Source organism: Polypterus senegalus, chromosome 3 (genome assembly GCF_016835505.1).
Source record: "Polypterus senegalus isolate Bchr_013 chromosome 3, ASM1683550v1, whole genome shotgun sequence".
Taxonomy (NCBI): domain Eukaryota; kingdom Metazoa; phylum Chordata; class Cladistia; order Polypteriformes; family Polypteridae; genus Polypterus; species Polypterus senegalus.
Genome location: NC_053156.1, coordinates 135,319,218 through 135,334,577, shown reverse-complemented (window position 1 = coordinate 135,334,577; position 15,360 = coordinate 135,319,218). Strand labels below are relative to the sequence as shown.

At 39.0% G+C, this 15,360-nt stretch overlaps 1 protein-coding gene across 1 annotated transcript in view; it reads left to right on the top strand.

The window, feature by feature from the left end:
• ufl1 (UFM1-specific ligase 1) overlaps positions 1-15,360 on the top strand; it is a 116,577-nt gene that overhangs the window by 24,493 nt on the left and 76,724 nt on the right. Inside the window, exons 3-5 of the mRNA XM_039747968.1 lie at positions 10,130-10,158; positions 10,379-10,476; positions 11,412-11,526. Coding sequence (XP_039603902.1) covers positions 10,130-10,158; positions 10,379-10,476; positions 11,412-11,526 — 242 coding nt within the window. The remainder of the gene's footprint in view (positions 1-10,129; positions 10,159-10,378; positions 10,477-11,411; positions 11,527-15,360) is intronic.

Genomic DNA, 15,360 nt, shown 5'->3' with positions numbered 1-15,360 from the left:
TGTGAAAATTCACAATGGTTAGACACTAACATATGTTATTCCGTATTTAATAATTTAAAAAAAGTGATCCAAGTAATTACAGGCCAGTAATCTTAACATCTATCATGGGTACAATGCAATTATTATAGAAACGGGCAAGCATTCCACATCAAGAACAAGAATCTCTCAATAGGAAAGGTGAAATATAATAAATACAGTATACCCCATGACATTTTTTTTAACATGCAGTATATGGAGATATAAAGGTTTCATCATCATTTAAACAGTCCCTATAGATAAAGGTTTTGGAGCCTGTTGTGTACTTTTTATTACATATAAAAGTGGGAAAAAAAGTAAGAACTCCCCTGCATGTATTACTACCTCAAATACCTAAAATTAGAATCGGGTGCAAATGATAAAGACATCATCAGAGAGGATCTTGGAAGAACTGGTTTTATTTACACCTGAGAATATTTGTTTGGTTTGCTCGTTGTTGTTGAAGTGTGTGCTGTTGCCATCCCCAGATTGAAAGAACTTTGAGATCTTCAGAAAGAAGGTTATAGATGCCTGTGTGTCTGGGAAGAGATCTAAAAAGATCTTTTAACAACTGGAAATCTACCATTCCACTGTCCAGAAGATTATCTACAAGCAGAGAATATTTCAAACAACTGCCAACTTGTCCAGACCTGTGTGCCCCCAACAAGTTCAGATTAAAAGTATAATATAAGATGTTGAAGGAAGTCTCTAAGAACTGCAGAATTTGGTTTTGGGCCTTGCAGGTAGCTCTTGCCACTGTTGATGTCAAAGTGCACGAGTCTACCACTAGAAATAGCCTGCACATATTAGATCTACATGGGAGGTGTGCCACGTGAAAACTGGTGCTGTCCAGAAAGAATGTTAGGATAAGACTTCCACATGAACACCTAGCCAAAGAGTAGAACTTCTGGAGCAATGTGTTCTGGACAGACAAAGTAAAGATAGATATTTAGCCACAGACATATTTGCTGAAAACCAAAAAACTGCACTTGACAAGAAGAATCTAATATCAACTGTGAACTATGATATAGAAAATGCTATGGTTTGGGCTGATTTGCTGCAATAGGGCTTGTGTAGCTCAACATCATAGAATCTACTATGAAATATTCATTGTACCAGTGCATGCTTGAGGATAATATGAGACATATGTCAGAAGATCGAAACTCAAACAAAACTGGACCTTGGAATGTAACAATGACCCCAAGGAATTGCTAAAAAGAAGGATCTCGACAGTTCTGTAATGGTCAAGTCAAAGCTTAAATCTAAATCCTGTCGAGATGCTGTGGGGGAATCCGAAACAGACTATGCTTGCAAGACACCCCTCAAACATCACACAGTTGAAAGAATTCTAAATGGAGGAGTGAATATGTCAGACACTACTAGACAGTTATAGGAATGTCTGCTTAAGGTTGTTTCTGCCACTGGGGGTCAATACCAGCTATTAAAACCAAGGGTGTGCTTAACTTTTTCACTCTTCATTGTATAAACTATATTGCAAAGTTAATTTTTTTTGTTTTTTTTCTCCTTTTTCTTAATCACCTTTATCTTAAGATGCCTTTTTAATGAAGATCAAATCCTGAAATGTCCACATACTGTATGTTGAAAAAGTGTAATTTTTCTCTTTTTTTGTACTTGTCATCTGTCCCATGGGTTACTTAACTAGTCAAGTGAATGTTTCCGGCTGTGTGGTTTATAATAATAATAATAATAATGGATTTTATTTATAGGGCACATTACATTTGTAGTAAATCTCAAAGTGCTACATAAGAAGTTTTAAACAAAGGCAAAACAAGTTGAAAATAGAGATAAAACAACAATAATTAGTAGCATTCTTGTTAATATGCTTTCCTAAATAGAAAAGTCTTTTTAACTGTTTTTTAAAACAGCCCACAATCTGCTGCATTCTCAGGCTCTCTTGCAGGGCATTTCAAAGCCATGGAGCAACCAACTGTAAAAGCTTGGTCACCCATTGTATGAAGATTGGTCATAGGGGGGCGAAGGCGGTGGGTATTTGCAAAACTGAGGTTTCTTGTGGTAGATTGTAATATAAGGAGTTCCTTAAGGTATTGTGGAGCATTTCCATAGATACACTGGTGAGTAGGCAGATAAAGTTTGTATTCAATACGGAGATGAATAGGGAGCCAATGAAGTGACCGAAGGATTGGTGAAATGTGATTTTATTTCCACACCCTCATCGGGATCCTTGCAGCATTATTTTGAATTTGTTAGAGCTTTTGAAGACTCTTGTTGGGTTTCCTGATGAGGAGTGCATTACAATAGTCCAGCCTGAAGGAGACAAAGGCTTGAACCAGCTTTTCAGCATCACAGAGGGAGAGGCAGTGATGGAGTTTGGCTGTGTTTCATAGATAAAGGAATGCAGTTTTACAAAGGTGATGAACATGTGTATCAAATGACAGATGGGAGTCTTGACACCCAATTTTGTAGCTTAAGTGGAGAGGGCAATGGTACGGTCCGAAAAGGAAATACAATTTATGGAGGAATGAAGTTGATGGGTGGTGCCAATTAAAAGAGCTTCAGTTTTAGTGCTGTTCAGCTTGAGGAAATTCTTGGACATCCAAGCCTCAATCTCATCCAACCAAGATAAAAGAGTTAATGGAAGTGTAAAGGAGGTCAAATCCAGTCTCGCATAGAGCTGCGTATCATCGGCATAACAGTGGAATGAAATTCCATACCTGCCGATGATGTGACCCATGGGTAGCATATAGATGTTGAAAAGGGTCGGCCCAAGGACTGGTCCTTGTGGGACCCCACAGGTGACAGTGTGGGTACGAGATTTGGCATCCCCCAGGGCCACATACTCGGCCCAATCTGAGAGACTAAAACCACTCCAGAGCAGTGCCAGAAAGTCCAGTTATATAGTAGAGATGATGGAGGAGAATATTATGATCTGCTGTATCAAATGCAGCTGTGAGATCCAGAAGGATAAGGAGTGATTGAGGGCTGTACTGTGAGAAGATCGGAAACCAGATTGAAATTTTTCAAACGGATTGAATTTTTTGAGGTGATCCTGAAGCTGGACCAAAACAACCTTTTCCAAAATCTTGAAGGTTGGAAATTGGACGATAGTTTGCTCTCACTTCACTTTAAATGAGGTCCCATTTTTGCAGGTTTAAGGGCCAGTGGGACTGAGCCGCTATGGAAAGAGTGATTAATGATATAAGCAATAAGCGGGCTTAACACTAGAATTACGAGAGTCTATGAAAAAACTCGTAGATCCGGTCTACCTTAAAACAGTTCTCACCTCTCCTTTGTCCTCAAAATGTGCCAATTAAAGACAAGCTGCAAGCAGCCGGCTATTCCATCCCCCCCACCAACTTGGAACGTGCACAAACCTCTCCCAGCTCATGCCTTGATTGAGTATCTGTGAGTGAAGTGGAGTTTTAGAGTGGAAATAATAGATCGTTATTTGGAACACACGCATCTCATGTGTGTTCCGTTTCTACAGTAATCTGTGTAAACACATTGTTAAAACATAAACTTTTTCATATTTTAGTAATAAATGTTACAAAATGTAGGCATAAACCATAGAATTTGTGAAGTATGAAGTCCAAACATCAAAAAACACTTTCACAAAAGGTTCAAGAACAATACAACAGCTTCTGCGGCTGCTTATACAGAAATATAATATATACATACATATACATGCAAAATAGAAAACCTTGTTTATGATTAAGAGGTTTTCTGGAGTTTTGTGATTTTTACAGGCTTTAATTTACTATTTAACTTTTAAAATTTTAGTGTTAAATCACAGTCAGCTCACCCTTGCTATAATGCTTGGCCATGGTTGAGGGAAAGCTAAATTGTAAGGATGCAACTTGAGAATCTTTTGTTTCCAAATAAGTCAAAAGTCTATAAAATTTAGATGCTTGGCCAACACAGTTAACCAAACTTTTAAGATATTCAATGATGTGTATATGCACATATCATTGCACTGGGGTCAAGTAAAGTGAAACTTGCCACAGAGCTCAAATTCGGAAGAGTATATCTTAAAGCTGTTGGACCAAGTGTTCAGAAAGTAATGTGTCTAGCTTAATAGTTCTGGCAAAAAAAAAAAAAGGTTTCAGTTCCCCAAGTGATGCAAGTTTCCAGTGTTTAAAGGGTGGTGTAACCTCTATTAACTTGATAAGATTCCGTTTCCACTTGCAAGTCAATGCCTGCTTATGGTACATGAGTGTGGCCATCAGAGTAAGCAAGAGTTCCGCCTGCAGTTACAAGCTTAAGATGAATGTCCTTTTGAGCATCTTTCTGTCTACACACCTGTCGGGTCATCCTTCATTAACACTTTTGGGTATCAGATTAAATTCAATCCAATCAGAACGGTGGCACAAAGTGATGCGTTTCTTTGTGCCAGTACCCAAGCCCAGATAAATGGGGAGAGTTATGTCGGATGATCATCCTGTGTAAAGTTTTGCCAGATCAATATGCAGACAGCAATACAGATTTCCATACCAGATCGATCAAGACCCGGGTTAACAATGGCCCCCACCAGTAGTCTTAGCCAAAAGGGTGTTAGTGGAAATTGGACTACTGTTGGTTAAAGAAGGAGAAGAGGAGTAAGGCATGTCCGAAGGCATAGGGAGAAGAGTAGGGTAAAAAGTGGAAGTGCGAGTAGGAAGTTTGAACGTTGGCAGTATGACTGGTAAGGGGAAAGAGTTGGCTAATATGATGGAGAGAAGGAAGTTTGATGTATTGTGCATGCAAGGGACCAGATTGAATAAGGCCACATCTATCAGAGGCAGGTTCAAATTGTTCTACCTTGGTGTGGATGGGATTAGAAATGTGGTGGTGGTTATCCTAAAGAAACAGTATGTCAAGAGTGTTTTGGAAGTGAAGAAGGTCAAGCAAAGTGATGATTACGAAGCTGGAAATTTAAGGTGTAATGATGAAAGTTGTTCGTGCATATGCCCTGCAAGTTGCGTGTGCGATGGATGAAAAATAAGTTTCTGGAGTGAGTTGGATGAAATGGTGGAGAGTGTATCCAAGGGAGAGAGAGTGGTAATTGGAGTGGATTTCAATGGACATGTTGGTGCAGGGAACATAGGAGGTAATGGGTACAGTGCATCCGGAAAGTATTCACAGCGTATCACTTTTTCCACATTTTGTTATGTTACAGCCTTATTCCAAAATTGATCAAATTCATTTATTTCCTCAGAATTCTACACACAACACCCCATAATGATAATGTGAAAAAAGTTTACTTGAGGTTTTTGCAAATTTATTAAAAATAAAAAAACAGAAATCACGTGCACAAGTATTCACAGCCTTTGCTCAATACTTTGTTGATGCACCTTTGGCAGCAATCACAGCCTCAAGTCTTTTTGAATATGATGCCACAAGCTTGGCACACCTATCCTTGGCCAGTTTTGCCCATTCCTCTTTGCAGCACCTCTCAAGCTCCATCAGGTTGGATGGGAAGCGTTGGTGCACAGCAATTTTAAGATCTCTCCAGAGATGTTCAGTCGGATTCAAGTCTGGACTCTGGCTGGGCCACTCAAGGACATTCACAGTTGTCCTGAAGCCACTCCTTTGATATCTTGGCTGTGTGCTTAGGGTCGTTGTCCTGCTGAAAGATGAACCATCGCCCCAGTCTGAGGTCAAGAGCGCTCTGGAGCAGGTTTTCATCCAGGATATGTCTGTACATTGCTGCAGTCATCTTTCCCTTTATCCTGACTAGTCTCCCAGTTCCTGCCGCTGAAAAACATCCTCACAGCATGATGCTGCCTCCACCATGCTTCACTGTAGGGATGGTATTGGCCTGGTGATGAGCGGTGCCTGTTTTCCTCCAAACGTGACACCTGGCATTCACACCAAAGAGTTCAATCTTTATCTCATCAGGCCAGAGAATTTTGTTTCTCATGGTCTGAGAGTCCTTCAGGTGCCTTTTGGCAAACTCCAGGCAGGCTGCCATGTGCCTTTTACTAAGGAGTGGCTTCTGTCTGGCCACTCTGCCATACAGGCCTGATTGGTAGGTTTTTGCAGAGATGGTTATCCTTCTGGAAGGTTATCCTCTCTCCACAGAGGACCTCTGGAGCTCTGAAAGAGTGACCATCGGGTTCTTGGTCACCTCCCTGACTAAGGCCCTTCTCCCCATATTGCTCAGTTTAGATGGTTGGCCAGCTTCCACTTACGGATGATGGAGGCCACTGTGCTCATTGGGACCTTCAAAGCAGCAGACATTTTTCTGTAACCTTCCCCAGATTTGTGCCTCGAGACAATCCTGTCTCGGAGGTCTACAGACAAATTCCTTTGACTACATGCTTGGTTTGTGTTCTGACATGAACTGTCAACTGTGGGACCTTATATAGACAGGTGTGTGCCTTTCCAAATCATGTCCAATCAACTGAATTTACAACAGGTGGACTCCAATTAAGCTGCAGAAACATCTCAAAAGATGATCAGGGGAAACGGGATGCACCTGAGCTCAATTTTGAGCTTCATGGCAAAGGCTGTGAATACTTATGTGCATGTGCTTTCTCAATTTTTTTATTTTTAATAAATTTGCAAAAACCTCAAGTAAATTTTTTCACGTTGTCATTATGGGGTGTTGTGTGTAGAATTCTGAGGAAAAAAATGAATTTAATCCATTTTGGAATAAGGCTGTAACGTAACAAAATGTGGAAAAAGTGATGTGCTGTGAATACTTTCTGGATGCACTGTAGGTATGGTGTCAAAGAAAGGAATGCAAAATGTCAGATGGTAGTGGATTTTGTGAAAAGGAAAGACATGGCTGTGGTGAATACGTAGTTTTATGAAGAGGGAGGAACAAAGGATGACATACAAGACTGGAGGAAGATGCACACAGGTAGATTATATCCTTTGCAGGAGCGTCAGTCTGAAGGAGTTTGGAGACTATGAAGTGGTGGCAGGGGAAAGCGTAGTTAGGCAGCATAGGTTGGTGGTTGGTAGGATGATGTTGGATATCAAGATGAGAAGAAAAGTGAAGACAGAACTAAGGATCAAATGGTGGAAGTTGAAAAAGGAAAGACTGTAAGGTTGATTTCAGGGAGGAGGTAAGACAGGCACTGGTTGGAAGTGAAGATTCACCAGATAGCTGGGCAACTACAGCAGAAGTAGTAAGGGTGACAGCTAGAAAGGTGCATGATAAGACATCTGGACAGAGGAAGGAGGATAAGGAAACATGGTGTGGACTGGATACGTACAGGACAGTATACAAAGGAAGTGGTTTTCAAAGAAGGAGGATAGTCCAAGAGATGCAGAAAGAAGATGGGGGTACAAGGTTATAAGGTGAAGAGATAGGTGGAAAATGCTAAAGAAAAGGTGTATGATGAGCTGTATGAGAGGCTGGAGACTGAGGTGAGAAAAAAGAATCTCTACCAATTGGCTAGACAGAGGGACCGACCTTGGAAAGATGTGCAGCAGGTTCGGGTGATAAAGGATAAAGATGGAAACATAGTCACAAGTGAGTAGACTGTGTTAAGCAAATGGAAAGAGTAGTTTGAGAGGCTGAATGAGGGAGAGAGAGAAGGTGGATGATGGGGAGATAGTGAATCGGGAAGTACAAAGTATTAGTAAGGAGAAAGTAAAGACAACTATGAAGAGGATAAAGAGTAGGAGGGCTATTGGTCCAGGTGACATACCTGTGGATGCATGGAGGTTTTTAGGATAAATGGTAGTTTTTAACCAGATTGTTTAATGCAATATTGGAAAGTGAGAGGATACCTGAGGAGTGGAGAAGTGTACTAGTACCAATTTTTTTTTTTAAGAATAAGGGAGATGTGCAGAAGTGTAGTTAACTACAGAGGGGTAAAATTGATGAGCCACAGCATGAAGTTATGGAAAAGAGTAGTTGAAGCTAGGTGAAGAAAGGAAGTGCTCATTTGTGAGCAGCAGTATGGTTTCATGCCAGAAAAGAGCACTACTGATGCAATGTTTGCTCTGAGGGTGTTGATGGAAAAGTATAGAGAAGGTCACAAGGAGTTGCCTTGTGTCTTTGTGGACTTCAAGAAAGCATATGAGAGGGTGCCTAAGGAGGAGCTGTGGTACTGCATGAGGATGTAAGCAGTGGCCGAGAAGTATGTATGAGTGGTGCAGGATATATACAAGGAAAGTGTGACTGTGGTGAGGTCTGCTGTAGGTGGGATGGATGCTTTCAAGGTAGAGGTGGGATTACATCAGTGATCAGCTCTCAATCCTTTCTTATTTGCAATGGTAACAGACAAGTTGACAGATGAGATTAGACAGGAGTCCTCATGAACTATGATGTTTGTGGATGACATTGTAATCTGTAGCGAGAGTAGGGAACAGGTTGAGGAGACCCTGGAGAGATGGAGATATGCTCTAGAGAGGAAAGGAATGAATGTCAGTAGGAACAAAACAATACGTGTGTGAATGAGAGGGAGGTCAGAGGAAAGGTTAGGATGCAGGTTAAGGTGGGCGAGTTTAAATTCTTGGAATCAACGGTACAGAGTAATGGGGAATGTGGAAGATAGGTGAAGAGGAGAGTGCAGGCAGGGAGTGGGTTGAGGGAAGAGTATCAGGAGTGATTTGCGACAGACCGGTATCAGCAAAAATGAAAGGGAAGGTCTACAAGGCGGTAGTGAGACCAGCAATGTTATATGGGTTGGAGATGGTTTCACTGACCAAAAAAAAAAAAACTGGTGACAGAGCTGGAGGTAGCAGAATTAAAAATGTTAAGATTTACATTGGGTGTGACAAGGATGGACTGGATTAGAAATTAGCACATTAGAGAGTCAGCTCAGGTTGGACTGTTGGAAGTCAAAGTTAGAGAGGCAAGATTGCGTTGGTTTGGACATGTGCAGAGGAGAGATGCTGGGTGTATTGGGAGAAGGATGCTAAGGATGGAGCTGCTAAATAAGAGGAAAAGAGGAAGGTCTAAGAGAAGGTTTATGGATGTGGTGTGAGAGGACATGAAGGTGTGATGGGTGTAATGGAGCAAGATGTAGAGGACAGGAAGATATTCAAAAAGATGATTTGCTCTGGCAACCCCTAATGGGGGCAGCCAGAAGAAGGTTACATATTGGATTACATTCAGAAAGGAAACCGACTAAATGCTGGCTAACAGTAGACCTACAATTTAGTGTCATTCTGGAATGTAAATGGGAGCGCAGCTGGGTTTCTGCAACTCTTTCATTTTTCTTTTAGCAAAGAATTAATTGTATTCCATTAATAGTTTTGGGACAAAGAAGAATTATTACATTTTCCTAGGCTAGGCTAAGTGCTTAATAGTGTACATTTTAATATTGCTCTTGTATTATAAAAGTTTTGTTAGTCCGTGTAAAGCTTTACGATTGTTAAACAAAGGGCAAGTGTGCAAAAACAAGTATATTGCACTTTTGTACCACAATGAAGCCACTGCTTTGAAGTGACATGGATACCATTAATTTATATATTTTCATCTTTGATTACATTTGAACTTCAGGTGCTATATAAGTGGGAAAAGTGGCTGCATTTAATTGCAAGACATTGACAGGTGACAGTCTTATACCTTCAGTTGTAATACACAAATAGTTGTTTTTCAATATGTAATGTGTAAAATTAAGATTAAAAGTAAATAACGGGAATGCTTAAAGGGCAAGATTAGGCCTTAAATGTGTAAGTATCTCTTGCAGTTGAATTGCAAGAGAGCCTTTCTGTAGCTTTTTGTCTTGTGGGTATAGTACATTTTTCTGATTATCAGAAATAATCTATTTTCTGGAGACAGCTGTTCAATATTAGTGGAGTTTACTGTCCATGAAATGTTGTTTGCTATACCTGATATTGGAAAAGCCATAATAAAGTACCAGTTAACTGTAAAATCGACCTGCGACATATATTTTCTAATGATAAATGAGATCCTAGACTGTTAGATCAGTTGAATATAGAATTCAGTGTTTCTTCTCATTGTTCCAACTTTCCTTGCATTATGTCTGTCATTGTGTAGCCGTCTTTAATATAGTGTAAAACAGAAAAATACACTTTTAGTAAATATTTTTGTGTTATACTGCAGTTTTATTCATGTTTCTTTTATTGTATATATTGTTTTCAAGTTAAAAGAAAGGCTTATTTGAAGTTATAATATACATTTTCATAATTGGTACAATAAACTTTTAATGTGTGTGTTTGTTTTTTAAAGGGCGAGTGAATACAGTGGAACTTCAACAGGTTAGTATCTTTTATCCAAGTAATATTGATATACTAATAAAATATTTTTTAATTAAAGAGAGCACCTGAAATGTCACTCATCAATGAACCCTGCCGGCCTTTGTTAATGCTGTCTATAAAAATAAGCAAAAGTAAAAAATGATTGATCATATAAGGCATGCCTAGCTCATTTTATAAAACTAAAGCAAATCAAAATTTTGGTTTTTTTTTTTAAATCTAGATTCTCAATGTTGATTTGATTCATATTGAAAATAGAGTCCGTGACATTGTGAGGACAGACAAAAATATTCAGTTGATTTTGGGACAGCTTATTGATGAGTAAGTAATTTTTTTTGTTGTCACAACATCCTCTTGTCCTAAGTTGTGCTTGCTTATGCTATATAAGTACACTAATCTACATACCGAACAGTAATGCATTGCTTTAACAACTTATTACAACATGTTTTGGATGCTGTACATCTAATCACTGTGTGTAAAAGTAAAGTGCTATAATAATATAGATCATTAATTCATACTTGAAATATGTAATGCTTTATTTTCAGTCTTTTTATTTTGGAAAATAGGAGAAGAAATGACCCAGATAAATTATTAAATAATAGTGGAAATAAATAATGCAAAGAATCAATTTTTTTTTACAACAAAAAGACATATGTACACAATTTAATTTATTAAATTTAAATATTTTTTTAATTTAAATGTAATTTTATTTAAACATTTATGTAATAGATCACATTTTTCAACATATCAGAAACAATTGGTGTGTAAACTAAACAATATAATATTATTTTCAAGCATACTGTATGCTATTAAGATGATTAACAATTAATACAAAAAGAGTAGAGAAAACAACCGAAAGACTGAACAAAAGGAAATGAACACAAATTGACACATGGGCAATAACTTACTGAACAAGCAAGAGATAATTCTGTATCGAACAACAGTGCTCAGTTGCTGACTTACAGTTAACCAGTTTCCTTTGTTCTAATAATCCTCAGTTGTTTGTACAATACTCAGTTTTTGTTTAATTTTAAAGGTGAATATTTGTTTCCAACGAGTAGTCAAAACTGTAATAATGAAATTTATAGTGTGAAAAGTCTTTGTATTACAAGTCATTATTGATCATATATTTGGAATATGTTATGCATGTTGTTTTAATTATGAAATTTTCAATTTCAGATCCATACACTAAATATATCTGTGCATTGTTTAGTAATTAAATTTATGTGTATATCTGCATAATTTATTTGATTTAGGAACTATCTAAACCAGCTTGCAGAAGAAGTGAATGACAAACTTCAAGAAGCAGGACAGGTGTCTATTCCAGAACTCTGCAAATCTTATGACCTTCCTAGAGACTTCTTAACAGAGGTGAGTCATAAAAATCATACTCTCAAGTCTTATAAAAATATATAGGATCTAGCTACTTGCCTGACATTTTGTGTGAATTATATTGCTAAAAATAGTTGCTCATTTTGAGGAACCTGTGGATGGAAGCACAGGTATTTTCTACCTGCTTGGCATTTTAGCCTGTCCCACCTCCATCAGATCAGCTGCAGGGTTGCCAGCTGGGAGCCAACTTTTCACTGAAATTTCACCCGTTAATCTCGGAACATCTTCAGGTGACGGGCGGGTGGCTCAGCAGTAGGAACTCTCCCTATCATTCCTTGCAGCTAACCAACCATTAGATCATGTTTGTTTCCTTCTTTGCATTTTTTCCTTCTGAGCCATAGCGACAAACTTCCTTGCCCTGTCTCTTCAGCCAGTTCTTTAAGTCTTCTCTATGGACACAGTAATTCCAAGTGTTTCCAGGAATTGTTTGGATTTTCCAAAATCCAACTCTACAACCAACCTCTTCTTCTGAGTAGGTAGATGCCTTCCATTCTGCTTCTGAGAATGCCGTTGACAGCTCACTGTTCTTTCTCTTCCTCTCAAAGGCTGCCTCTTTACCTTTTTCCCCATGGGATGGTGACTTTGACCATGACCACAGGACAATGTCTAGTTGTATGGAAGTCATGGCAGCGTCACATGGGACATTTCATTTGTTTGCTTCTAAGTCCACTCTCATCTATTTGATTGACACTCTCTTCTGGTTAATGTTTTGTGCGCCGGCTCCTTGCCTAACGAAGTTCGTCCGCCATTGGGATGCTGGCCGACTGGTCTTATTCGCTTCACATCTGCATGCCTCCAAAACCACTACTATTTTTCGCAGTACACAATCAATCATGGCGTCATTGATACCAGCCGTGGGTCACAGCTCACTTGCAGCCCGACAAAATGTTCTGCAAGCTGGGGATCTGGGCATCACAGAGTTGGCAGTTCTCCTCAGAGTCATACCAGAGATGTATGTATGTTTCTAGAGCATGGGAGGGTATTGTATTAGGACCTGATGAGGAAGCTCCGCCATGGCTTGTGGGATCTTCCATGTGTAGGCCCATGTTATGCCCCTATTGGTGAATGCTTTCCAGTTTTTCCCCCTTCATTGTTGCTGATGGGTTATAGCTCTGATCTTGTGCATCTTGACCTCCGTTCTGGTCCTTGCTGAAACTACCATCTCTTTCTTCTCCCTCTTTGTGGCTTTGGACCACAATCCTGTAAGCTGGTCCCTACCTGATCCTGGCCCTGTCTGGTTGCAGGCACCCAAAGTGCTTCAACTTGCTGATAGCCTGATTGAGTTCCTGTTCTGCCCTCCATGCACACCCTGTATTAAATGGGACATTGACTTTTTGAATGAAAGGCTCGGCTGAGTCTGTCAGTTCCAGCACAAGCCACACTTTCTCCTACCTGTTGCCAAAGCTGAGCAATTTCAGTGTCCCACCCAGCCATCCCCATCCCCCAGGATACATTTAGGCATTTTAACTCTGAATGTGTTAATTAGTAATGCAGTGGAACCTTGGTTATTAAACATAATTTGTTCCTAAAGGCTGTTCAGAAAGTGAATTGTTTTGAAAACTGAAACCATTTTCCACATACGAATTAATGTAAAATGGATTAATCCGTTCCTGAACCCCACATGATTGCTTATTTAAGCTGGTTCTTCATGATGTACAAAAAACATGAAAATGCATAAAATCTTACACAATAAATAGATAAAATATAGATGAAAAATTAACTTCACTTTACCTGTACAGTGGAGAGGTTTTATTTGGTAAACCATAATTTTTTTTACTTTTGTTAAACAAATGCAGTAGTAAGACAATGGGGGGGAGGGAAAAAGGAAATACATTTTTGTAATCACATTTTGAAGAACGAGAAAAGACAAAAACAACTCTAAGTAGAAGGAAGTGATGAAGGGGAAGGCGAGTCCCCTTCCATAAAAACAAGAAGTAACTGTCCTTCTGGGTTTTTTTTCCTCCGTCTCTTTTCTGCCTCTTGGCACCACCTGACTCTGCTTGAGACTCACTGGTCCTCTTTCTCACTAAAAACCTGTCCAATGAGATTTGTTTTTGCCTGCGTTTTAAAATGTTTCTGATGTGAGAAGTGGCATTGTCGTTGAAAAGGTTTATGATATGGTTTGCTACAGCTTTGTTGGTTTATTTTTTCACAGAACTTTGCACTTCACCCCATTTTGCACAAATTTCATTGTTCAAAGAACTAGGAACATCCTCAGTTTCTTTCAATGTCCCTGGAGACATTTCCCTCACCACCATCTTTTCCTGCTCCTTCTGAAGGTGTTCAAGTTCTTCCGTTCTGAGATCATTTCAGTCCTCGACTAACTCCTCCACATCAGCATTGTCAACTTTCAAGCCTATGCTATTGCCCAGAGACCCAATATTACTGACAACAGCAACAGGCTCAGCCTCAATGTTTGTTTCTGCTACACAGTCTGGCTACAATTTTCTCCTGGCTGAGTTCATGGTCCTGTAAGTCACTTGCCCCCAGGCTTTGTCAATAATACTTAAGCAATGGAGTGATTTTTCCAAAATTCTCCGAGTGTTAATATTGTGTTAGAGATCACTTCAAAACACCTTTGAAACAGTGCTTTTGGTATACAGTTTAACGTTTGAAGTGACTTGCTGGTCCATGGGCTGGATTAGAGGACTCATGTTAGTGGGCAGGAACTTCACTATGATAAAATCAAACTCCTTCAAGCTTGGAGGGTTCACAAGAAGGCATTTTTTTGGCAATTTTCTCTTGAAGGTATTTTCTCTCACTTGGGGTTAAGACTTCATGGATGCACTCAGTAAAAAATTGCCTGGTCACCCAAAGTCTTACTATTAGCCCTTTACATAACAGACAATATACTTTTCATCACATTATTTTTATAGTATAGTAATGTCTATAAAGGTACAACAAAACACAAGAAAAAAATCAAGAAAAGGCACTGGAAATTCGAGCCGGAGTTTGCACTAAGTGGAAACTGTTGGAATAAGTGGCGCTTTTCCGCTGCACTCTGCAATTTCGGGCAGAGGTCTCTGCTGAGTGGAGTCTGTGGGGTAAATGATGCTCTTCCACTGCAAATTCAGGCAGGAGTTTGTGTTGAGCGGAGACTGCAGGGTAAGTGATGCTCTTGTACCACACATCTCAGCCCATGTAGCAAGTGGTTTGCCTGTTCAAAACTAAGATTCTGTTCAGAAACTGATGTGTTTTTTGTTTGGGAACTGATTTGTTTGAGAAGTCATTCGATAACTGAGGCTAGACTGTAATTATATTCACATTTACAGTAAAAGTCTCAAATTTTAACCCAGAATAGTCAAAAAGTAATTACATGCATCCCTAATTTGAATTTTCTTGGTAAATAAGTAATTCTAGAGATACAAGATGGGAATTGCCTCAAGACAAGAAATGTTAAAATGACCTGCTGTAAATTTCGAATAGCTGAAATATAGTTGCTAATATGTAGAGTAAAAGATCTACAGAAACCAGCAAGTTCTATATATTGCAAAGTACGTTGCTGTTCTCTAATTCATATTCTGATTAGTCATTATAGAATTGTGGATCTCTGTAATTCATATTTTTTAACATTTACATGGAATTTTCAACTGAAAATGCCTGTAATTAAATTTTGACTACCTGAAATGAGGCTGCAATTCTAAATCTAATGTCTAATGATATTTCCTGTGTTAGATGTATACTCTTAAATTTTTAACATTTACAATGCCCAACTGAATATTTGTAATTATATTGCATCTTCACTTGTCGGAATCTGAATTCAGTTTCTGACTACTAACAACCAATTGCTCCATTGACTCCTGTGATTGTGGT